Raw genomic sequence first — 21135 nt, 5'->3', positions numbered from 1 at the left:
TCACACACACACACTTTTCTCTCTCTCTCTCACACACACACACTTTTCTCTCTCTCACTCACACACACTTTTCTCTTTCTCTCACACACACACACACTTTTCTCTCTCTCTCACACACACACACTTCTCTCTCTCTCTCTCACACACACACACGCACACTTTTCTCTCTCTCTCACACACACACACACACACACACATTTCTCTCTCACACACACTTTTGCCTCATACTCTTTCACATAAACACATATTCATACGTAAACACTTTGATAGTCCTCTCAGTCTGCTGGTGTTTGATAGTTAAGCTTTAGAGTAATCAGTGACTCATGTGTTTGTCCTTTTAGTTTAGACTTGAGACTGCCTTTATGTCTGTCTCTTCTGTCCTTCTATCTTTGTCTTTCTTTCTCTCTCTTTCTGTCTCTCTCTCTTTCTACTAACCCTTCCTTACCACTGCTCCTCTTTCTCTACCCCAATTCCTTGCTACCCCTATCGTCTTTATCTCTCTCTCCTCCCCCACATCTCATTGTGAAAACTGTTATCAAGTGCTCTGCCTCTTTAGTGTGGTACTGTATTTGCCCCCTATGACACCAAATGGCCCCCCACCCCTCAGACAAAACCCACAGTTGTGGAAACGCAAACACACTGCACCCATAGTCTCCGCAGTCTTATCTACCCTCAGTCGCCAGACAAAGCTAAAAAGGTGTTGTGTTATTCACAGGTGCACAAGACGTTAGTGCCACAGGTAGTGCACCGCTGTGGGGAGATATCTCTTGGCCTCTTTGTGTGTTTAGGGCTGAGCACTTTCCCAGACGACTGACTGGAGAAGGTCATTGAGAGGTTATCAAACGTAAACAGGAACTGGAGAGAACCATAACAGCAATACTGATAGGTGTGTTTACTCAGAGATGAGGGCCGTGAAGCTGGAGAGTTCAGCTCTGTGTGTGGTGGGGGTGGGGGTGGGGGTGGGGGTGTGAGGGAGAAAGAGACAGAGACGTGGTTACATGGATTCGAATAACTGCCTTAGTCGGACTGAAATCGCATTATCCGTTTCATGTAAGCACCTTAGTCGGATCGTAGTCGGACCGCACATAGTCGGACTAACACCCCTGGATAACTCGATCCGATCCAGTTGATAGTTCGACTATTGCGGCATGTAACGGTGAATTGGATAAGGAACTGGACTTTGCGTCTTTGCGCATGCTTGAGATCCCGCCGCCCTCCTCCCTCCCTCCCTGCCAGGTCGTGACCCGGAAGACGAAAGAGACGATACGTTGTCTCAACTGTTCATACTAATGACATATTTATGAATATCCTGCAGACTGTCTCACAAGCTTATTCTTGTTGACTATGAACAAACATAACAGAAGAGGTCCGAAGATATGAGTACCTTTACAACCCCTCCTTAAAAACGTATAAGGACGTTCAAATTACGATACTTATGTGGTGCCAGTGTTGACAAAAACGTTGACTGCGACTGTTTGGACAGAACGCGCTAATTCACCGAACAAATACTTTCATATTAATTTCCCACCACTTGTTAGTCATGTCATCCATTCATATCGATGTGAATCAATCAATACTAATACATCTTTAACTGTGATGTGTTTTTGTTTCATTTCACAACGTATTTACTGTATAATCAACGATAGCAGGTGCCCGCTTGTAAACAGTCCACATTTTATTTGCTTAAAACACACAGCAGTACTGTCAAATCAGAAAGCAAATCAGCTGTCAAAGGGCTGTTACCTGACCAAATACCTTTCAAACTCGGTGATAGTATTCACAACTAATTTGTTCTTCATTCTATCAAATATGATGAAGTGTGGTCCGCGACGGCCACAAGTAAATTATTGCGACATTTCTAACATACAACTCAGAACGAAGAGAACACAGCCAGTAGTAGCCTAATCTAATAAAGAGTTGCCTAATCTATTAACAAGGTCATGGATTGGTGGCTTAAGACAGGAACTATGAAAAGAAAATTAAATGAGAAAGCCTCTAACATAGACAAGGAGAAAGTGGTTCAGCCTCATTGGGAATTATCTCGCCGCGGAGTTGCATTCAAAACACTGTGTTTTTCTCCCGCTGAGACAGCAAGATGATAACTAGGCTATATTCTGTGTTGTGTGACGTTGGATAATGACAGCTCTTAATTATGAAAAGTTGACTACTAGGATGGCTGTATTAATGCCAGTGGGCTAGCCTACTGTTGTAGTGAATACTGCGGTCAGTATGCGCATCGTTGTGTTTTGTGATGTCTGTCTGAGTGGTGATGGGAGTATGAGGCTGTGGAGCAACGAACTATAGTTTGTAACATAACCAAGTCACGCATGGAGCAGGGTTCCAGATGCTTTTGCCTTGCGCATTGTCATATCTATAACTAGCCCTACTGGTACGTACAAAAGAGAGCCCACCCGCGAAAATCATGTGTGCGCTAACAATTGTCTGGCGCCAGTCTTGGGTAGGAGGCATGTTGTCCGGGGATATTTAGTTAAATGGTCCGCGAATTTTTTTTATTGGCTAAGTGGTCCTTGGTCTGAAAAAGTTTGAGAAACACTGCTTTTATAGACAATAACGATCATACACTCCCATTGCACTCAACAACCACACTCAAACGAGGAGATATTGGTATCAATTAGCCCTATTAATACTGTATTTATTGATTGCAAAGAGTTCAACGTTACAGCAACATAACTTTGCTCCCGGTCGCTAAATCTGATATATCCGTGTGCATCATCGCTCTCCCTCTCTCTCTCTGCCACACCCCACCCTGTTAACCTACGTGTTTATACATTATACGAAGCAAGACCATTATATTGTAACAAATCACGGAAGCGTGGTATATTTGTTATGGCTTTTTATTAAACACTAAAACACAACACACTGTCACAATGCACGGGCTTTTATGCCCTGGTGCAAGTTACCACGAACAGACTGTGCTACCGTCACCCAACCTGTATAAGCTCTGGTCCCAACACAGAACAACGACAATGTAATTAGAACGGTAAGGAACATATAGGGAACGTCGTTGAGCTAGTGCATCACAGTATGCGCCCGCTGCACGGCATTACGGGCGACTAATGCCGGCAACGTTAAAAATATTCTGGTTTAAAGTTTAATGCTTGTGAAAATCAGCTGTCACTGCGCTATTACCTGACCAATACCATCAAACTCGTGTGATACTATTCACAACTAATATGTCCTTCATTCTATCAAATATGAATGAAATTTGGTATTGTGGGCCCGCGAGGCACGCGTGAGTTTAGTTTGTGTTCAAGTTATTTGGCGCTGCCCTCTAAAGACAGAGACGTGACAGGTGGATCGAAGATATTTTCCCGTAAATACCTTTACCCTAAATACCTTTTATAGACCACATCGATCATTACACTCCCATTGCACTCAAACAACCACACTCAAACGAGGAGATATTGTATCAATTAGCCTATTATGTATTGTATTAATTGCAACAGAGTTCCAGTGGCGCATGCAGCCGTACGCACTGTGCGTAACCTTCTGCTACGCGGAGAAGAAGAAAAATATATCATGAACGCATATTTATTAAAATGGGGAAACTATAAAATCGGAGTACAGACATCTAATGCCCAGCGTTGACGATGCAAGATACCAGAGCTGGAAACAGCTAAATGAGTTACGCAGTGAACTTTATCAAAGCCCTGGAAAGTTCCGGCAAATTTCTAGCCAAACATTCATTGCGTCCTGAAGGTTTGTATCTATCTACGAAAAGACTGGACTGGACTTGCTTCTCATGAATATTCCCACACAGATTTGGAAATCGACAGCGAAGAAGTACTAAAACAATTTGATGCAACTGGCAGAAGGGCAATGCGTTTAGGCTGTAACCCATTATTTGCGCGCGTGTGTGAATTGTGCGTGCGTTTTCTCTCGCCTTTTATCTTTCACCTTTGAATAATGTAAACTTATAACACATCGGCCTGGCAGAAACAAACAAACAAAACAACCCAAGAGGCAACACGCATTTCTGGACCGGATGAACAGACGCGATTCATGCTCAATCAACTGTTGTTGTTATTGGTAGTGGGTGAAGAGGTCAAGCGGAAAGGCTGTATCACCACTAGTTGTAATAAAAACCAGCCGCTACCTATCGTATCGGATATGACATGCTTTCGGCCAATGATTCGATTATTCACTGCCATGTATATTGGGATAATAGCACCTACCCTCGAAAGAAAGCATAGTCCGACTAAGCAAAGATTCGAATTATACCATCATGTAAACACACTGAGAGACAGGAGTGGATGTGTTTGTGAGTGGGAAATGTGAATGAATGTGAACCAGTAACAGGAGGTGTAGAAAGATGTGTGTGTGTATAAATGGGAGTAAGTCTACGATATGTGTGATGTCCTCAGGAGCAGATGATCCTCTTCCCCGTGCCCCCCCCCCCCCCCCTCCTATTGCTGCTTGCGTTGTCCAGCTGCAACTGTTTACCAACTGTTTTATTTATCCATTTTTTGTTGATGTGTAGGAGGGTGCAAGTGTGTGTGTGTGTGTGTGTGTGTTTGTGTGACCCTCCTTTCACCCTGTGGTAGCCGCCCGCTGGATTAGCTGCTCTTTCGAGAGGCGTTCCAGACATCTGACGACTTGGGGCTCTGATCTGTCCCTGATAAAGTCTGTCTCTGCCAGTCAGGTGATTTCTAGAGTGTCACAATGTCTGCCATCAGAGAAGCTGCCAGGATAAATTTAGTGTGTGTGTGTGTGTGCGAGAGTGAGGAGGAGGTGGGGGCGGAGGTAAGAGTTTTTTTTTCGGGAGGTTGTAAGAGGTGCCTTATTTGTTTGTGACACGAGACTGCCCCCTCGAAAGTGGTGGCGGGGATTTTATTTATGGAGGGGAGACGTTTCGAGAGACATGTCGGTGTCACCGGTGTCCCCGGATTACGGAGGGAGGATACCCAGCTTGGCTCTTCTGTTTGTCCCTGGTGTCCCTCACCTCTGCGCGATTTATCACTGACGCACGCCGCCTCGATTGAATGTGTGTTATAACTATTATAAAATATAACTGTAGGGTGAAGTACTCTCTCTCTGATGCACTCTCTCTCGTCCTCTCGCACACTCAAACTAACACACACACAGATATAATCCAGGCTATGGAAAGCCTCCAGAGTAGGACTGCTAGGACCAAGACGACCACTGCTGTGCTCTAATATTAGATTGGTGTGTTGCGTCTGTGACTCTTCTCCAGAGACTGTTGTGAAAGCAGCGGTCTGGACTGCAGTCCAGTCTGTCTCCACACACACACCACACACAAACCCCTGCTGGTGGGTCCCATATCTGCTGATCTCTGGCCTGATGTTTTATTGGTTGATGGGCAGTGCAGACGCCTCATCACTCCTCTCATCTATCCCCTCCTCTCGTCCTCCTCTCATCTCATCTGTCCTCCTTTCATATCATCTCCTCTTTTCTTCCTCTGAGCTCCTTTCCTGCTCTGGCATCTCTCCTCACCTACCTACCTCCCATTTTCTTCACTCTATTCCTGACCTCACTCCTCTTATCTCCTCTCCACTCCCCGCTCCATCCTTTCTCTTCTTTCTCCTCTTCTTTCTCCTCTTTTCATTCCTCTCTTCCCTCTCCTCCCTGCTCCATCATTAGCTACCTGCTCACTCAGCAGCAGCAGCAGCAGCAGCGGCGGCTCCCCCCCCCCCCCCATGCAGGTGTGCGCGCCAGGCATTGATGCTGACTCAAACACACACACACACACACACACACACAAACCGACTCCGTTGGACCAGCCTCTCGTCTCGGGGCCCTGTCAGCCAATAGGAGAACAGGTGCAGCCCGCTCTGTCTAGACAGGGTGAAAATCATATAGCGTGCTTGTTGGCCTTGACTCTACACACAATGAAAACAAAAACAAGGTCATGGGAAGTGCATTTATTTCAGGTGTGTTGTATATTATCATTTCAATTGTGGCTTCAGTGCACCTTTTCAGAACAAGAAGATATTATCCTGTAGTTAACAAGTAGAACAATGTGCTAATAAAAACAACAAGGTAATGGGCTCGATCCCAGTTACCGCGCACACACTGATGCAGATGAATAGCTGTACAATACTGCCAGTTGCTTTGGGTAAAAGTGTCTGATTGAATGACAATGTAAAACTAGATATTGCACCAGAATCTTGGTTAGGATCGTAGACATAAAAAGCTTTGAACTGTAGTCAAAACTATTGCCCTGACCACAGGACTGTATCGGTGTCGTTCGGCATGGACTTAAAAGCGGAAATTTCCAGTGGTATTGCCATGGTGTCTTCTATGTACCTGTTAAAGAAAAAAGGCTGCATTGCACCGCTCTAAGGGACGACCACAATTTCGCCTTCATAATGGAGGCCCGATGCACCAATACAGTCTTCAACTCTGTTTTATTCCACTTGTGTTTGTTCAGCCAATCCCTTTTTCAAAACATCCCAAAGGGTAGGTGCGTGTGTGTGTGTGTGTGTGTGTGTGTGTGTGTGTGTGTGTGTGTGTGTGCGCGCGCTATGGTTGGGAAAGTCTTGACCACATTAAGTAAACTTTCATATTCTATTGTTTCACCTTTTTTAATGCCTGTTTTTCACCCAAGAGGCAAGATCTGTCATACCACTCTGTTGTGTTGGACCTCTGCTGTGTAAGCCAAAGTTTAGCTCGTTGAAAGGAAAGACAGGCCTTTGGCCTCTGAGGCATAATGAGTAATCTGGCTCTTACAACATCAAAGTTTCGATTTATTAAAAACGCACACCAAGTCTCTTAAGTAAATGTGTTTTGAACTTGCATTGCTGTAATAGTTGCAAGTGTTCATGTAGGCCCATGGTTTGGCGCGATTATGATGTGTGGTTGACACAGGTTAGGGCATGCAAATATGAAAACTTTGTTTTGTGACACTGATTTAATTGCTTTCCTATATTTCTCTCTCTCTTTGTCAATCTGTCTGTCTGTCTTTTCTCTCTTTCTTTTCCCCCTGTCCCCCCCCCCCCCCCCCCACTTTCTGCCATACTCTTGTGTTCTCTCTCCATCCTTCTCTCTTATCTATTCCTCCACCTTTTCCTCTCCGCAGTCTGTGGCCCGAGCATCGACATCGGAAACGACTTTGCGGACTTCAGCCGCCTGGAGAACTGCACGGTGGTGGAGGGCTACCTGCAGATCCTGCTCATTGGCGACAAGAACGGCGGGGCCAATCAGGAGGTCTTTCGAACGCTCAGCTTCCCTAAGCTCACCGTCATCACCGACTACCTGCTCCTGTTCCGCGTGGCGGGCCTGGACAGCCTAAGCACGCTCTTCCCCAACCTTACGGTCATCCGCGGGCACAACCTCTTCTACAACTACGCGCTGGTCATCTTTGAGATGACTAGCCTCAAGGACATCGGGCTCTACAACCTGCGGAACATCACGCGTGGGGCCATCCGGATCGAGAAGAACCCGGAGCTGTGTTACCTGAAATCGCTGGACTTTTCGCGCATCATGGACACGGGCAACAACTTCATCGCTGGCAACAAGCAGGCCAAGGAGTGCGGCGATGTGTGCCCAGGCCTCATGGAGGACCAGCAGCAGTGCGTCGACCATCGCTGCTGGACTTCCAGCCACTGCCAAAAAGGTAAGCGCCACTCCCCCAGCCTTGAGCTCTTTCCTCTGGGCTCGGCGAGTAGGAATCCCTGGGGATCCGGCAGAGATCCAGGCCCATGCCTGTTGAGTTTATCCAGGGAAGCGCCACAGAGGCGGAAGGCCTAGCGGGGTGTTTGTGGGGCTAAGGAGAGAGGCTTTTGGACGGGAGCAGAGGTGGAGAGTCTGGCATCTCCAAATGCTCTTTTGAAACTGCTTGTATCCGGTATCAGTTTGAGACACCGATCCAAGGCAAAGGCCAGTCGTTGAGCCAGAGTGTGTGTGTTTGTATGGATGCCTGTGTGTGTGTGTGTGTGTTTGTATGGGTGCCTGCCTGTGCGTGTGTGTGTGTATCTTCATGTGTGTGTTTGTATGGATGCCTGTCTGCCTGGGTGTTTGTCTACAGTCTGGCTGCGCTGTATCTGGTGTGAAGGTCTTGATGCATGTGAGGTTATTAGCTGGCACGGCACTTGTGCTGCCTCTGTCTGAACACCCGCTGGCCTGCTGAGCTGTGTGTGTTTATCTGTGTGTTTGTGTGCGTCTAGTGTCCCTTGTGTCTAGTGTGTCTTGTTGTGTCTGTGCCACAGACACATGACCTAAGTGAGGGGAACTCGGAACACACAGTTGGCTCAAATGTGCATAGGTCTGCGCTGGCTCATCGGCTCAGGTCCTGGTCACCGCTCCCTTAGAATGACGTTGTCTTAATGCATTTAGAAACAATCTCGACAAACTATTTCTCAGCTGTGTTGTTGTGCTAGCTGGAACCCCTAAGCCTGACCTGTATGTTTTTGTTATGGACAGGAGCCTTTAGCCTGACCTATGTTGTGTAGTCAGTTGTCTGTACAGTTCTCTGAATCCCTGTGCTTGACTTGTGTTGGTCTATAGCCAGGAGCTTAGCCTTTAGCCTTACTTGTGTTATGCTGCTAGCTGGCTGGCTGAGATGGCCAGAATGTACTTATACCGTCTTATTGAGCGGAGCCCTTAGGCCTACCTGTGTGGTGTTGTGTTGTGTAGCTAGCAGTGGGTTTAGCTCTGGGACTGGGAGGAGTGTGGTGAGTGTTAGTGGAGCCTGCATTGGGAGAGGGGAAGGGGAATTCCAGTTAGAGAAGAATGTAAACCGCTCAGGAGAAACACATGCTCTCTCCTCTCCCTTCACACTCATCTTGCTCTCTCCTCCTCTCTCTCTTATTCTCTCTCTTTTTTCCCTCTCTCTCTCTCACTCACTCGCTCACTCATTCACTTTCATCTCATCTCTTGCTCACACACTCTCTCACCCACACACTCTCTCTTAATTTCTCTCACTTTATCTCTCTAGCTGACACACACATTTATACTATATATTATGCACAAGTTAAATTAGATTAACATCAGCTAGATAACTAACTATTAGGGTTGTCACGATACCAAAATTATGACTTCGATACTATACTTGCCAAAATATCACGATACCCGATACTTACGATACGATACCACAAATACGATACGATACCACAAATACGATACTGGTATATTTATCTATGATAGTAATAAACAAAATATCTGTAAGGTTCCCTTTTTTACCAGCTTGTTCCTGCCCAGCTTTTTGAACACTTAACAAATGGCATTCATATTAGTATTAGCCCACAGCAAGATATTAATGAAAACTACATGGTGACATCATAGCATTGATTATACACGGCTATGTAGACCTATTGTCCGTATCTGACTATATGACTACATAGTTATTTCCATAAGTATGAATTACATAATTTTACAGTGAGTTTTGAGGTGGAAAAAAAACCTAAAGCTATGTGGGTTGGGTACATTAAAGATAGACACATAATTAAAGGGCAATTTCTCCCCTTTATTGAAAAACAACAATGAAAAACATGCCACCACATACCTTTGCACCAATACACACATGCCATTACACTATGGTGAACAATGAGACAGCCTGTCTGTCTGGTAGAATTATTTTGAATTATGAATATTCACACTTGTTGCAACTTGCAACTATTGCAATTGTTTATGCACTTATTACAACTGAACTATTTACACACTTTACAAACTATTTACACGCTAACAGAAACACTAACTCTATAAATTAACTGAAAGGTATTTTGTGATGGTCTTGTTAGCAACTGATGTTCTAACAAAAAAATGATAAGTCATGACGATAATGTGCATTGTCTCATTTTCTGGACAGTTCTTTTGCCAGATGAAGCCACTTGCTTGATGTTTGACTGTGTTAGGAAAGTCGTTGGCAACCTCGCCAACATGGCTATCACAATAACATTACAAAGAGCACTTAATACTAGCATCAGGGGTGAAAAAAACGTAGTACTAGCATCAATGTCCAAGCCTGTTATAACAAGCTTGCTAACATCGCTAACGAGATGTCTTGCTAGCGGCTACATTTAGCGAAACCTGTTAAATTTGCTTACTTTGTTTATGACAAACTAGCAAGTCAACAACTTTCCTAACACAGTCAAACATCAAGCAATTTGCACACAAGACAAAGCAGACGTCCTCTTTTTCGAGACCTAAATGTGTCCGGGTAAAAGAGGACGTCTGGTCACCCTAGCTAAACTAGGCTAAGGCTACTCGTGTTAGGCTGTATATGGGTGAGCTTGGGTGTTCATGTTTATAATCACATTTGCTAACCTGTCGTTCTTTTAACTTTCTGAAAAGTTCGGGGTGTCTGTCTGATAGGTGCTTAGCCATATTCGACGTGTTCCCTCCCTTTGCCTGAGTGGATTTGAAGGTTCTGTGTGTGTCGATGGGTTTTCCTTCAGTGTCTGCTTCGTACCCGAAGTATTTGCATGTGTGAGAGCTGGGCAGCCCCGCCCCTTACAGTCAATGCGTGCAGGCAGCCTGACAGGGAGCGGAACAGTGAGTGCGCTCTGATTGCGTGCTTTTTTAATGAAGTACCGGTACCAAAAATATGCAAAATCGTATCGTTTTTAATGTAAGGGTACTGCGGTACTTTTCTAGTACCGGTACACCGTGCAACACTACTAACTATCATTTCATACGAATGAAACCGATTAATATTCTTTAAATGTTCCCTTAGTTAGCTAGCATAGCAACTAGTCAACCAGGAAACACTGTATGCTACACAGCCTGAAGCAAAGTTTAATTTCTCAAAATTAGCTCACCAATAAAAAACAGTCTTGGGTTCAAAGTGATCACAACAACTTGCAGATGGTGTTAAATGGCTTTACCTAGACAATGAACAATCCTGAGAGAACTAATGGGACTTCAATGGGGCAAGTGTTTACTCTGATATCAATGTAGTCAATGAAGACGGAGAAGTACCCCCTCCCCCTTGCCCTTCTTGAACACATTAATCCAACGGTTCCAGTTCCTATTGGAGCCACGTCAGAACCATTAATGTGACTAGGTCTTCACGCTTAAGTTTGACTTCATCTTTTTTTTTTCTCCATTTCCCACACGATCCCATAACAGTAAAGCAACGTGGAATAAGTGGCTCTCAGTGTGAGTGGAAATTAGGTACCTCACACACTCTCTCGTGTGGAGTGGAGTAATATTCTCATGCCTCTCTGGGCTGTTTGCTGCCCTGGGCTTGCTTGGAGTTGTCTGTGTGCGGTTGCCAGATGCGAGCTTGGAGTTGTTTGTGTGCGGTTGCCAGATGTTTGTGATTTCACATTCTGACTTCTCCCCCTCATTCTCTTGCGTGGTGGGTGACACTAAATACCGCCTTCCAGAAAAGGCAAACGGCGGAAAAAGAGGAGGAAAGAAAATATACAGGAACGTATGTTTGTGTGTGTGTGTGTGCGCGCACGCACGCACGCACGCCCTCTTAGCTGATGAATAAATGTGTGTCTACCACATCAGGAGGTGAACAGAAAGCAGACAGGTGAGGAGATTCGTGTGTGTGTTTGTGTGTTTACATGCATGGGTATATGTGAGTGTGCGCTATGTAGCCGAATTGCCACATGAATCAGAAGGCAGCTCGTCAGCACAGTGGCCCGTGTGTGTGTGTGTGTGTGTGTGTGTGTGTGTGTGTGTGTGTGTGTGTGTGTGTGTGTGTGTGCGCGTGGGCGGCGTAGGCTCAGACGTGAAGGCCTTCACAGCTCCTCCCTCTGCATAATTACCTTGTTTTTCTTTAACACAGATGTTACAGAACAGCGGAGCTTTTCAGCTGACCCTCTCTCTCTCCCTCTCTCGCTCTCTTGCTCCCTCCCCATCCCTCATTATCCCCAACAGCAGAAATGGCTCTGTTCCACCACCAGCCCTCTTTCTCTACATGTCTTTTCTGCTAGGTATCCCATAGTGCACCTCTTCTCAAATGACATGCTTAAATACAGTAGGAGCTTGATTTGGCTTTCATCTTTGCCTGCGTATGTGTGTTTTGGGAGTGTGGTTTTGGGACGCTGAGGCAATGACTGGTGCCATTTCAAAGGAACAGTGGTGATGTTTCACTCGGAATGTTTAAGACCGAACAGGAGGAGACACTGGGAAATGTAGTTTTTAAAGAAGGAGAAATTGTGCTATGATGTGTTCCCCTCCTTAAAACAAAACAAAGTTAATCCTGACTAGTGGCTTTTTATCTAGCCATCAGTGCCTGTATGAGTGGGGGGTGGGTGATTGAAACATGTTAAGGGAGGGTCATCTTCAGTAGCGAAATCAATCACTAGGTTGTCTGCTGCCAGAGATGCTGCCATAGCTACAGGTGCCTCCTCCTCTTCTTCTCTCTCCCTCTTTTCCCTCTCTCCTCTATCATCCTTTCAGTCTCCCCTTTCTGCAGTTTCAGCTCCCTTCCTTGTCTCCCTTTCCCCCCCTTCTTCTTCTGTTCTCTCTGTTTCTCCTTTGCCTCTTCTTTCTCTTCTCCCTCTCCTCTGTTTTTGTCTTCTTCGTCTCTGCTCCCTATTGCTGTCTGCCAGTCCCTGCTCTCTGTCTATCTGAGTCGATAAGAGGTTTATTTACTCCTGCTCATATCAGAAGTCCTTAATCAGAAACTGATAAGATGTTTATTGTAGTCCTTCACTGAAGCTTGTGTGTGTGTGTGTGTGTGTGTGTGTGTGTGTGTGTGTGTGTGTGGCACAACACCATACCTGTTGACAGGAGAGGCATTCCTGTCTCTGTCTAAGAAAATAAACAAAAGAGATTTGGAAATGGACACCAAGGGCAGAGTTACAGACAGACAGACAGACAGGCAGGCAGACCATAGAGACTGAAAACAGGCTTCTGACTGCATAAAGCCTGACCTACATTGAGTCTTAAAGCAGCAGTAGGGAGTTTTGGTGGAAAACTAGCAATCTAACTACTGAAGAAACCTTACTAACTTGTGTGTTTTGGTGATATAGTTGGCGATGTCCTGTGAATAATTTGTATTTATATATTTAACAGCAGATGTGTGTAGCTGTACTTTACATGACCATATACCATGCAAATTAATCTGAAGATGATACCAGCCACTTTTTCAAGCATGTTTTTTAAAAGTAACAAGTTGTTGCGTATCGTCTGTCTGTCTCTCTGTCTCTGTCTGTCTGTCTGTGTGTGTGTGTGTGCACGAGTGTGTGTGCCCGTGTGTGTGGGAGATTGAATTATCAGCCAGATCTGTAGATTGGAGAGGAGATCTGCTTCACACGGTGTGTTTATCACTGTGTCTTTTTGAGGGACTTATTGTATATGTGTGTGTGTTTGTTAGAAAGTGTGAAATGCCTTTTCCGACAACCTGATCGGCTTACTATAAAACAGGGCAGGACTTCCAGTTACAGATCTGCCATCTTTTGCGTTACAGACTTCCCCATAAATGTTTTTCCCTCAGCGATTTCTGTCCTCCCTTACAATATCTCTGGATATACACACACTCCCACTCACAGGCTCAGACACAGAGACACACAAAGATACGCATACTCACACACACACACAGACAGACATGTACAGACACACATACGCGCTAACTCCCCTGGCAGACGGACGAGGGAACCCCTCGTCAGGAGCAGTGGGATACTGATGTCTGCTTTGATGCTGACTGGCGGCGGCTCTGTTGCCATGGCAGCTGCCCACTGACAGCCTGGCATGATGGCTGGTGCTTAGTAGCAGAGAGGTGGCAGGCTTGTTATTTAAAAGAATAATAATAAATAATCGAGAGGAACCAGGTCGGCATCTTAAATCATTGACATGTTGTCTCGACACACTGATGTCTGACCTTTTTTTTAAAATGTATTTATTTTTTTATCTGTTTTCGTGAAAAATCTGTAAAACTGATTTGCAGCAAATAACTAATGGCTCACTGCTATGACTTGCCCACAGTCAAAAAAACAGCTGCCATTAAGCCTCATTTAAAAAAGAGAACTCTCTATGCCTCTGTTTTCAACAACCATAGATTGTCTCAAATCTCAAGGCTCTTATGATGTATGGCTGAATACTGATTCAGGGATGATATTAGTTCTGGTTTTACTAGATCGCACTGCAGCATTCATTTTGAGATCATGGAATACTGCCGGACAGGTTGGGTAGGACTTTCCAGGGCAGTCCTTAATTGGTCTCAGGCCAGTTACTTTGCCACCATTGGCAGTTATGAATCTGATGGAGTGGCTATGATCTGTGGAATCCCCCAGGGATCAGTTCTCAGACCTTGTTGCTTCAGGAGCACGGAATTTATGTAATTTGATTGGCTGTTGATTTCAAACATTCTCAAAAATATCTGCATCTTTGAGGAGGTTCCTATGAAGTGTGTGTGTGTGTGTGTGTGTGTGTGTGTGTGTGTGTGTGTGTGTGTGTGTGTGTGTAGTAAATTAGGTTGATGATGAGCAACCCGCTGAGCAAAACAAACAAAACTCTAAAACTCATAAGCTCTTGAACTCTTGGTCAAATGGCAGATGGGTAAACTTCCGACAATCTGCCAGCTTCCACACACACACACACACACCAGGCCTCTCCACTCCATTCTCTCTTCCCCTTTCTCCTCTACTCTCTTCCCTTTCTCCACTTCTCTCTTCCTTTTCTCCTCTACTCTTTTCCCTTTCTCCTCTTCTTTCTTTCTCTTTTCCTCTTCTTCCCTGCATGTATGATGGTAGTATGATTGCCTCTCTTCCTGCAGTTGTTTGGCAGCATGTTGGCGTATGTATGTATTTATTTATTTATTTATTTATTTATTTATTTATTAATTTATTTATTAATTAATTTATTCAATATAAACTCTATATATATATATATATATATATATATATATATATATAAAATTAATAAGGTCAGAGATTAATGCTGGATCTGGGTTCGCTGGTATGGCAGTTCCATGTTCAGATAAAGGGACTTAGTCAGCCCAATATAGCACACAGGAGAACACACTGCTCTTCGAGTTCAGCCCCCTTTAATGACAGATATAGCAGCAGTAGGAGACGGAGGAGAACATGGTGCCCAGGGCATGGCCTTTTTGGCCAGCCGGCCAGACCATGAGTTCCCCTGTCAAAGCGCGAATGTCGGTGTGGGGTTGGCTGCTTAGAACTATGCTTCTAGACTTGACATGATGATCGGCCTATACACCTGAGAGTGGTAAAGGCTTATATGACTAGAGGTGTCTTTAAGGAAAACGTTTACACTACATATTGCCTCTTTAAAACTACATATTGAATATTTGAACAATTTGAACAAATAGCAGCAAAATGGAGAAGAGGGCCCCACACGCAGACAAACACCCTCTGCACACTTACAGAGAAGCACACACGTCAGCAAGATACACACACACACACACACACACACACACACACACACACACACACACACACACACACACACACACACACACACACAGACAGACTCCGACCGACACAGTCCATCCCTGAGGGGTGTGTTTTGACTGGAGAGATTGAACAGTCTGAACTCTAAGTTCCCTTGTCAAAATCCCCCACGTCCTGATTTAAACTTCAGCTGTCAAGTTGAGTTCTCAATTTCCAACCAACACATGATGTATCTGTGACGCTTGATGATCACTTTTTTTTTCTTTTTTTTTTTTCTCAATTCTTTCTTTCATAGTAGTATATTGACCTACACCTGTAAATTGTAACAGGGCTTTAGTTTACCTGCTTTGGTTCTAGCCAGCACTGCCTCAGGTTAACTCCAGGTCATATCTTTAAGTGCTTACCTCAGTTTTCAAAGTCATACCTAAAGATCAACAAAACCTTAAGATGGTGGCAAAGGAGTGCTTCAGACTGATGAGGACACAGATACATTGTTTGGGTGACACGCACAACATTTTGGTACACACAATAAAGCTGTTGTTTGTCTTGCTGCTGGCCGAAGCGTGTTTGCGACAGTGGGAACAAAACGCTGACAGACTACTCTCCTCGAAACACAGACTACTCTCCAAAACTAACGGAACTCCCCACTGCCAGCTCTTTTCCATTTCTCAAAAATCGCCTTTTAACATTATTTTTTTTTTTAACTTAAGTTGTTGTCTCTTGCGTAGGCCTACTGACATCGGCCGCTCTCTTTACACCGGTGATGTAACGTCACATTGATATTAAAATAGTCAGTCAGATTAGGTTACTCAACGTTTTGAATGAAAAATTGACTGGCGGTTATTGGCCTGAACTTTACTCTGATTGGTTGAGATGCAGGACGAGCCGTACTTTTACCTGCCATTGGCCACATAAGCTAGTAAGCATCAGCACTACTTAGATAGGCCGCCTGACGGTTGAGTTGACTTTTTAACGGAATGATTCAATCATGTCAGTTATGTTTGTTAAATGCCCCCTTTATTTACCATGGCTGGTAGGTTGATCAAATTCAAATGTATTTGGCCGGTGATGGGTGCTTATTTAAAACCCTGCTTGACACACACGCACACATTCACACAAACACACTCTCGCTCACACATACAGAGGAATGTGTTCAAGCCATACTTTATCCTTTCAAAAAGTTGAGTGATGATGTTCTCGGATGTGTGTGTTTGGGTGCGTGTGTGTGTGTGTGTGTGTGTGTGTGTGTGTGTGTGTTTTTCAAACCTTATCTGTCACACATATACACACAGATATTTGCATCCCTCAGGCTTTCCTGTAGTGGTTTGTCTGGACCTGCTGACATGTTGGAAAACTGCGTGTTTGTGTGTGTGTGTGTGTGTGTGTGTGTGTGTGTGTGTGTGTGTGTGTGTGTGTGTGTCATTTGCCTTGTGTATTTCCTTCCACATCACTGGAGCATTTGCACAAACAAAGTCAAACTCCAGGTGCTCATCCTTGAGTCATTGCTGCTCTGCTTCTATGCAAATCGTCCCCACATTGCTTATGCACACACTATGTTGTTTTCCAATATGTCTATGTTCAGACGCGCTCAGCTACATTAACACACACACACACACACACAAACTTGGGCACACATACAATACAATGTTGTGATGTCAGCCATGTGGGTTCTAGTGGTCTGTTCAGACACACACACACACACTCTCTCACTCTGGGATGATGTCATGATGGGTTCTGGTGTGTTCCATTCATTGCTCGTCAGGCCTGGGTTCCCCTTGGCTCCGGATGGACAGAACACTTCCGTGAGATCAGAGGAGTGCTGAAAGGGCTTCTGTTCCCTCGATCCCACGAGAGCGAGAGAGACCAAGAGAGAGAGAGAGAGAGATACAGAGATACATACTACCCACAGAAATCAGCCTCGAGAGGGGGGCATTAAGATAAAACCCATATAAATCATGATTTAGCAAGACCAGGAGGATCAGGCTGAGTGTGGGCGATAGAGAGGCCGATTGTTTGGGAGAATCAGAGGGAGCGATGGGGGTGGAAAGATGAGGAGAGGAAGAGAAACTGGTAGAGAGAGGGGTTGGTTTGGAGAGAGAGGAGTTGAGAAAGATGGACATGAAGAATTGAGATACGAATTAATTTAACAGTGATGTTGGGTGTAGGGTGTGTGTGTGTGAGTGAATGAGTATAAAGTTATGTGTGTGAGGGTGCTTGTGTGTGAACAGGTTGCTTTGAGTCAGGCAGTAGTGGTGTGGAGGCGGGTTTGTGAATATCAGTATGTGTGTCTGTGAGGAGGTGAGAGAGAGTGTGTGTGTGTGTGTGTGTGTGTGTGACTGCAGTTGTGAGTGGGCAGGAGGTTGATGCACTTGCTTGTTCTCCTGTATTTGTATAAGGCAACCAGTACAACTGTAGAGCGTCTGTAGAAGAGGTGTGTGTGTGTGAGGGAGAGAATATCCTTGTTTACCCTGTTGTGTATTACTTCTGGTTGAGGAGGCAGTTGGAATGATGGAGCCGTGAACACATGCCCGGTCTGCCATGTGAGGAATGTACTCCCCTCATCAGATCACACACACACACACACACACACACACACACACACACACACACCCCCCTACCTACCTGATGTTGAGTGTTAAGTATTCAGTTTATCAGGGAGAGAACAAATAACAACATTCTTTTATAGTTTGTGTCGGACTGCATGTTGGACTGCTAACGGCTGCTTTATGAAAATGAGTTGTCTCTTTTTATTTCTGCCTCCTGTTCTTGGGTAGAGATGGAGGCTTTATCTCTCTCTGTGTGTGTGGAGGTATTGGCTGGTAGGTTTTGGCAAGATGGTTTGGTTAGTCCTGGTCTACTGACTGATGAAATAGAGTGAAATGCTTATGCAGAGGTCTAAAACAAGAAAAACAGACCTCAACACCAGCACACCCACAAGCCCACAGTGTTTAGCTAAAGGTTGTATGATGGCCATTTTAAAAATGACCATGTATTATATTTTAACCTGATCCTGGATATAAGCATTATGTCCTCATGTTGCCAGCCTGATCAGTAGCCAACCAATAGAAATGGACTCTGATCAAAAGTTTACCTGTAGAACAAACACATACAGTGCCAGTCAAAAGTTTGGACACACCTTTAATTTTTTTTTAAAGGAATTTTCATTACTTTTATTATTTTCTACATTGTAGATTTATACTGAAGACATTTAAACTATGAAAGAACACATATGGAATGATGTACTAAACAAAAAAAGTTGTATCTACCATGTAGAAAGTTATGGGATCGAAGAAAAGTCTTCTCAAGAGATGAGAAGGTGTGTCCAAACTTTTGACTGGTACTGTACATGCAAACATACACACATACTGAGTTAACCATAGGCTTGGATAAGAGTAGCAAGTTATGTAGTTTCTATGATAATCCTGCTATGCGGAAAATGTAGAATAAAGTGAAGTTGTGACAACACAGACATATGCGCGCGCACACACACACAGTCAGCCACTCATATACACACTGACCTCATCCCCCTTTTAGTCACACGCATGCTCTTTTGCTCATACACATTCTCACACACTTTTTTTTCTTGCGTGCTCTCTTTCTCTCGCTCTCTCTCTCTCACACACACACACACACACACACACACACACACACACACTTATGTAACACTTGTCCGCATTAAGCCTCGTGCCCCCCAGTAGTCACACGCTGGTGTTTAATTGCCGGAAGCTTTGGGCCGGGAGGGATAAATAAGCCTTTCTTCTCCTGGCCCACCCGCTCACACAAGCATTTCCCACTGTCAACACTATTGTGTGAGAGAGAGAGAGAGAGAGAGAGAGAGAGAGAGAGAGAGAGAGAGAGAGAGAGAGAGAGAGAGAGAGAGAGAGAGAGAGAGAGAGAGAGAGAGAGAGAGAGAGAGAGAGAGAGAGAGAGAGAGAGAGAGAGAGAGAGAGAGAGAGAGAGAGAGAGAGAGAGAGAGAGAGAGAGAGAGAGAGAGAGAGAGAGAGAGAGAGAGAGAGAGAATTAGAGAGAGAGAGAATTAGGAGTCAGGGAGAGGCGGGGGGAAGCAAAAGATATATACAGAATGAATCAGAGGGAGAGAGACTGACCGAGGGAGAGAGTGGGGGGGGGGGGGGGGGAGGAGTATGGTAGCGGGAGACTGATTGAGGAAAGAAGGAGAAATGGAGGGGGTGAGCAAGTAGGAGTAAGTAAGAGACTGATGGAGAGAGAATGTAGAAAAGGGGGACAGTTTGTACACTGAGAAGGACGTTCCTTATAACTTATTTAGGAAAATGCACTCAGAAACTCAGGTGAGAAAGATGGAGAAAAAGGTGTGAGCACTCCAGAATAAAGCACTGCACTGATATGTGGTGCAGGAGACTGAAATCCATGGGCGCTAGTGCCTGTCGCTAAACTCACAGATACTAGCATCAGTGGCTAAACACATGGGCGCTAGTGCCTGTCGCTAAACTCACACAGATACTAGCATCAGTGGCTAAACACATGGGTGCTAGTGTTACTACTAGGCTCATAGGTGCTGGAGTCAGTGGCTAAACTCTATTGTGCTAGCTTCAGTGGCTAAACTCTATTGTGCTAGCTTCAGTGGCTAAACCCATGGGTGGCGGTGTAAACCAATCCGTGGCTGTCCGGATTCAGGTTTTTCACAAAGCACAGCTCTGGGCCAGCTGGCCTCCGCTACAGTAACAGTAGTAGCCACAGAAAAAGCAGGGCACTTGAGAACAGGGAATGTTCTATGTGTTTCTCATAAATCTTCCCCCTCTCGCTCCTCTTCCTCCTTTCTTCTTTTCTCAATTTTTTTTCCTCCTGTGCCCTCGGGCGGCCACCCATTCCTGGAATCAGTGGGTGTGTAAGCCATGCTGTAATTACATGCCACAGCATTGGGCGTGTGTGTGTGTGTGTGTGTGTGTGTGTGTGTGTGCACCCTGCGCTGACCACACTAACTGATGTGCAAGCCTTGTTCATCTGTAAAGCGAATCTGGTCATATGTTGTCCTCCTGTTTCCAATCAATCAATCTCTTAAGTCAGTCAATTAATCAGCCAATCAATGACTGTGTGTACACGTGCATTCTCGTAATCCCACCAATCCCTCTCTCTGACAGTAATCAGATCTGAGACATCATGCAAACACAGAATCTGGTTTAATCTGGCTTTGAAATCTGGCTTTGAAATCTGATTAGCACAAGTAGATGTTTGCCAAGGGGCGGTAGGCTTTTGTAGGGTTGTTTACAGTTAATGTAATTGCCAGACCCTGCAGAAGTTAGGGTCGACCGGATCCACACATTGGAGGTGAACGCTAAAACAGATGTACACTGAAGATGCCGGCGATGGACTGGCGTTATGTCACACTGGCTTGTCCATGCTGGCAAAGTCTATACGAGTGACATCCTCAGAGGGATTCAGCATGGTTGCCATTTTGGTGAACCAGTTTACTGTGACGACGAATACTAGGGATTTCGTTGTCTTGATCCATCTCTGGCCGTGCGGATATCTGTGTATCTAGCTGACTTTCCTCCCCACTTCACCCAGACTGGAGAGGTGTGTGAGTGTGTGAGGTCACAGTTTGCAGCCTGCACATCACCATTGTACAGCAGAGATGTGTGTGTTGTGTTTGGGGTGTAATGGTACACAAAATTCACGGTTCGGTATGATCTCGGATTTGGGGTCACGGTTCAGTTTATACCTCGGATTTGATGAATAACAATAAGAATTGTCCATAAGAAAAAATAAATAGCAATAAGTAATGCTCCATCATAAGACCTGTTGATGATTTCTGAACTGCAGCTTGCACAGAACAGGCTCAACGGACTGACTAAAATGCACATGTGAA

The 21135-nt window shown here is 44.9% G+C and overlaps 1 protein-coding gene across 2 annotated transcripts in view; it reads left to right on the top strand.

Annotated features, from left to right (window-relative positions):
• The window catches only part of LOC105893090 (insulin-like growth factor 1 receptor), a 75246-nt gene that overhangs the window by 6005 nt on the left and 48106 nt on the right, over nt 1-21135 (top strand). For both annotated transcript variants that reach the window (XM_031587152.2, XM_031587151.2), the window contains exon 2: nt 7061-7597. In XM_031587152.2, the coding sequence (XP_031443012.1) occupies nt 7061-7597 (537 nt within the window). The remainder of the gene's footprint in view (nt 1-7060; nt 7598-21135) is intronic.

The sequence above is a fragment of the Clupea harengus genome, chromosome 20, assembly GCF_900700415.2.
Source record: "Clupea harengus chromosome 20, Ch_v2.0.2, whole genome shotgun sequence".
NCBI lineage: Eukaryota > Metazoa > Chordata > Actinopteri > Clupeiformes > Clupeidae > Clupea > Clupea harengus.
This window is presented reverse-complemented; position numbering and strand designations above follow the sequence as displayed.